General features: G+C 39.3%; 1 protein-coding gene across 1 annotated transcript; it reads left to right on the forward strand.

Annotated features, from left to right (window-relative positions):
• Window positions 1-673: 673 nt before the first annotated feature.
• GPR148 (G protein-coupled receptor 148) lies at window positions 674-1,794 on the forward strand. Its single transcript, XM_025173855.2, has one exon. It carries the CDS (start codon window positions 717-719, stop codon window positions 1,767-1,769), a length of 1,053 nt encoding a protein of 350 aa, XP_025029623.1. The 5' UTR covers window positions 674-716; the 3' UTR covers window positions 1,770-1,794.
• The last annotated feature ends 3,144 nt before the right edge of the window (window positions 1,795-4,938 follow it).

The following is a 4,938-nucleotide window of genomic DNA, read 5'->3' on the forward strand; positions in this document are numbered from 1 at the left end:
AGTCTCTCCCATGTTGTGCAGTGGGAGACTCTTTCTACCCTTTCATGCTTCACCTACCTTGGCATTAGAATTATCTGAACACTCCATCATTGGCTATTCCAGTGGAACTTTGGGATAATTCTGCCCAGTTCTTAAGGATTAAATGGAAATGTATGTCTGCAGTCTCCAAGAATCATATGTCATGATGCAGTTGTATTTCATGAGCTAATAGCACTGTTCTTATTGATTACATTGATTTAATACATTTATTGCACTTAAGCATAGCAACCATGTCTTCTGCCTTCATTTACAACTTGATTACACTAGCATATTTGGAATGATCACTTTTATATCATCACATCTGTTTAATCATGCTAATATATTCCATCTGCTTTGTGTGTGTGTGTGTGTGTGTGTGTGTGATAATGCTGTGAGCACAAAAGCAATGATGAGCAACCCATTTATTTCCTTCCTCAAGTGCTTGCTCCACAGTTCGAACTTTTTAAGAAAGTTATTATGTACTACATTCTTTTTTTCAGGACTCCAGGATTCACTTCTGAAGTTCCCTTAAAAAATATGTTCTTGTCTTCAGATACTGTTTCAGGGCTGACTACGGATGGTTTTTGAGTAGCTATAAAATGCTTGTTACTTGTTATCCCAGATGCTCAGCAATGAAGAACTCATTTTGTTGTTATTGAACAACCTGTATTTGTTGGTACTCTGAATTTCTTGGAGAAATGAACTATTCTCTATGTGCATCAGCAAAGATTTTGTACGAGAACATCTCCCTCTATAGAGAATTGCACTTAAATGATTCCTTCTCTTCAGATAACCCCTCTTTGCAAAGCCTGCAAGAATGGATTGTCTACCCTCCATATTTCAGACTGAAGATGTTTTTGATCCCACCAGTAATTTGTCTTCTGGCAGCCATCCTGGTCATTCCGTTCATCTTATTTGTGATTTTTTCCCATGTCAACATACGTCAGGAAACAAGGTACCTTTTGTTGGGAAATGCTTTGCTTAGTGATTTGATGTATCTGCTGCTCTACACTCTGTCTGCAGTTTTCAGTATGTCCAGCTTCAACCTCTCAAAAACTGGTTGTGTCATGCTGTTGTTTTTCCTGGCAATGACTTACTGTGGAGGGTTATTAACATCTGCGGCAATGGTGCTGGACACTTACTTGGCCATACTGTGGCCTTTGCATTACCTTTCCATCCTGCCCTATTCCCGAGCAAAAAAACTGATACTGTTCCTATGGATCTGCTCTGGGATTTTCCCTGGGATTGTCTTCTTAATACTACACATCACTCAGGACTCCAGTGAATGTCCAGTAGAAAATTGTTCTGTTCCCATAATACTGGTAATGACTTTACAAGGAAAGGATGCCGTGAAATTCTGCTACATACTCTCAGTCTCTGCCCTTTTTATCTGTCTGTCCCTCATTCTTTGTTGTTATATTCTCTTATATTTTAAAACAAAGCAGTCAGGAATATGGAGAAACATCTTCTCTCGAGCCAGTGTGACATTCCTGATGCATCATATTATCCTATTCTTTCATTTCTCACCTCTTGTGGCTGTCGTGGTGGAGTCACTCCTTTATGTCAATGCTATCATTGGGCCACAAACAGGAATTTGGGTCTCCATGATTGTTTGTAATGTCCTGATTACTTTGCCCAAGGCTTTGTTACCTTATCTGTGTGGGCTTCGATACAGAGAGATATCATCATCCCTCAAGTTCTTCATCAAATGGAAACGCTCTACCGTGGTATCTCCTGCTGCATTTACTTGAGCAGAAACAAGGGCATTACAGTAACTGTGACCTAAAGTTGTGTTAAGCATCTCATAAACTGGAATTGTTCATCATTTCTATTGACCTGTTGACTACATTATTTGTAATTTTTTTCCTAACTAATTTGTTCTGAATATCAACATTATGCTATCATGCTGGATGGTTTTTAGGCTAATGGTATTATTGCTATGGTTGAAATGTTCTGATGCAGAGGTAGTTAGAAGGAAAAATTAACCTCAAAAATAGTATTTTTCCCTAGAGAAATCTGGAAAACAAATTATCACAGCTATTCTGACTTTAGAGTCATTAAATGTTTCTTCTTTTCAGATGAGTCCAACATATAGGCTCTTTCTACAATCCTAACACAAATCACCTACATTTTCATTTGTATCTCTGAAATATAAATACTTCCCTAACTTGTAAATGATATTAACCTCATAACATGCTGATAATTCAGCCCTGTGCACAACCCTCAAGATTGCACTATTTCTATTTGCATTTTAGTTAATTGTTACACAGAAAAAAATGTAACTATTAAACCATAAAAATATATGTATGTATGTATGTATGTATGTACATACGTACATACGTGTGTGTGTGTGTGAAATTTCTGGCCATTAAGTATAGGAAGTTTCCATAGGAGCCTATTTATAATTTGCCAAATTTCACCTTCATATTCCACCTTTTTTCATCATACCCTTCAAATACATGCATAAAGGATTTAAAATGTTTCTGCAAAGAGAAATGTTACTTTTTATAGCCTTATCCAGACAAAAGATTAGATTTGCAACTCAGAGTAGCTGTTTACACCTTAGCCAAACAGTTGTAGATAGTGACTATAGAATTTCATTTTCAGGTGGTTATGGGTTTATCTTTCAGATAAGAAAATTAGGACCTAAATCTGCTGATAAACCAACCATACCAGACTACATTCTGAGAATGAATGTTTGTACATTTGACAAATTCCAGACTGTGAGCTGTTTTCATTAAAAGGGACTCAGCGCTAATGTTTTGTTCCAGCCAGGCTTTCTCTGTTTTGTATAATGCAGAGCCAAAATCTCTCATTTTTTACCTTTCCCTTTTTTTTTTTCTTCCCTGGGAAAGAAATTGTTGAATTTCCATGGCAATGTTTTTGAGCTTCTTTATTGTTGGAGACAGTACAGGCTACTAACAGCTAGTCCTTTTGTTTTATGCTATTCTTTCCATTTTGCTGACTGAAAAAAAACTTCTTGGTAAGAGCACTTCTGTCATGACATCTTCCCCTGGAATTTAATGGAGGTCTGGGAAGCCAGACCATTGGAGAGGTGAACAATAGGAATTCACATATACCTCTTGGTCACTTATAACTAAATGTGTTCAATAATATCATAGACGACCAATGAGAATTTCTCTGAAATTTTCTTCTTTTACAGAAAATCTTGAAACAATTCTAAGAATAGAACAAATGCAGGATAACTTTTCTGTATGGGATTAATTTTGTATATTTTATATGCCCCGTTTCTTTTTAAATACACATATAGAAAAAGATTTGCCTGTATAGACATTATTCAGAAAGCCACGTTAGGGAATTCCACAACGTGTTGCCCTTTCCAGGTTTCTCTTTTACATTCTACTTTAGGGAACAGGGAATTTATTAATCCAGTCTGGCAGGCTAGCTCAGCCAAGCCAGCAGGGTCTGAGTTGAGCCTGTTCCCCTTCCCCCCAAATCCTGGCTCACCTCCTCAGTAACGTGAGTTATGCCTGCAGGTGCTTGGTGGCTGAAAAGGGGGAAAGACACATTTGCTCGTGTTCCATAGATATTACCTCAGGCCTGGCTCTCTTTTGGGTGTGCCATACATTTACAATTCAGGAAATATGAAGGTTGAAATCTAACACAGCTGGAATCATCTCTGCTGTGGGAGAGGAAGAACTCTAGAATGCATGCCCTTTTGATGCCTCCATCACTGGCTCAAATCAATAATACAACTGTGTGGGAAAGAAAATAAACATTTAACAGTACATCCTTTAATCTTTTATGAGGCAACTTGGTTTCCTCAGCAACATTCAGAGACCTTTTCTAATGAGGAGAGCATCAATAATGTTCTGTTGCTAGAGAAAGTTGGGTTGCTAGCCAAATCTACCATCTACGTGTAGACATAAACCAGATTCAGACAGGTGCCTGTATTGGAAAGATCCCTTTCCCCCTGACAATGTGTTTGCTATTATGCCAAGAAGACCTTTTAAAGACATCCTTGAAATGTACAATAGAGGCTAAGCCGTGTGTTCTTATACAGTCCTCAACATTTATTTGGTAATCTTCATACAGTAAGAGCTTTTGCATAATCCTGCCTTTCACTTATTGAATATATTGCACCACATTTTTAAGCTAATGAATCTCCTCATTCTCTCCCCACCTCCACCAAAGAGAAGGAAAAACAGGCAAAACTCTGAGATGGGAGAAAGAATTAGATTTTTCTACATCTCTGTGGTGCCATCTATTGGTCATTCAGATGTTTGCAGCCAATATGTCATTCTTCCCTTGTTCCTTGTGAGAGTGAGGAGAGTAGCCTGAAGCAATGCACAGGAAAGCTGCCAGTGCCTCTAATACCCTTCTGAAAGTACCTGCTGCTGCTGCTGCTGCTGCTGCTGCTGCTGCTGCTGCTGCTGCTGCTGCTGCTGCTGCTGCTATAGCTGGGCAGGAATGGCAGCCAAGGAGGAGCAGCAGCAGCAGCAATGGTGGTAGCTCTCCCTCCCTCTATCTCTGCATTGCTCTCCCACTCAGGCTCCCATTGGAGTTCCTCCCTTGAACTACTATGTCTGTGCTGCAAAAATCTGCACGACCACTAGACACAGCAGCAAAGAGCTACAGAAGATTCCACTCTCCTACCTTCTAGTGATCACCTGCATTTTTGCAGTACAGATATGGTAGCCTTACCCCACATGATTGGGATTGTTGAAGGTGTGGACAGCAAGGAGTTTAAACACTGGATTGCCCTCTGCCAGTGGGAAGATGTAATTATATTCAGAAGTTTAGACTTGGGGTTTCATCCTCCCACTCTTTGAAATTAATGGGCACTTGGCACAGTGTTTTATGGCCTTGAAGCGGAGCAATATTGTGTGTTTACATAATGGTCATCTCTGGCCTGAGAACCACTGGTTGCTGACTCAACCCTCACATCATCCGTTCTTT

Source organism: Python bivittatus, unplaced genomic scaffold, assembly GCF_059951505.1.
Source record: "Python bivittatus isolate LINGU-HERP-01145 unplaced genomic scaffold, Pbiv_v1 ctg000980_np1212, whole genome shotgun sequence".
In the NCBI taxonomy this organism is placed as follows: Eukaryota; Metazoa; Chordata; class Lepidosauria; order Squamata; family Pythonidae; genus Python; species Python bivittatus.

Coding starts and splice junctions, on each gene's coding strand:
- GPR148 (XM_025173855.2), top strand. CDS start 717: ATGAACTATTCTCTATGTGCATCAGCAAAGATTTTGTACGAGAACATC.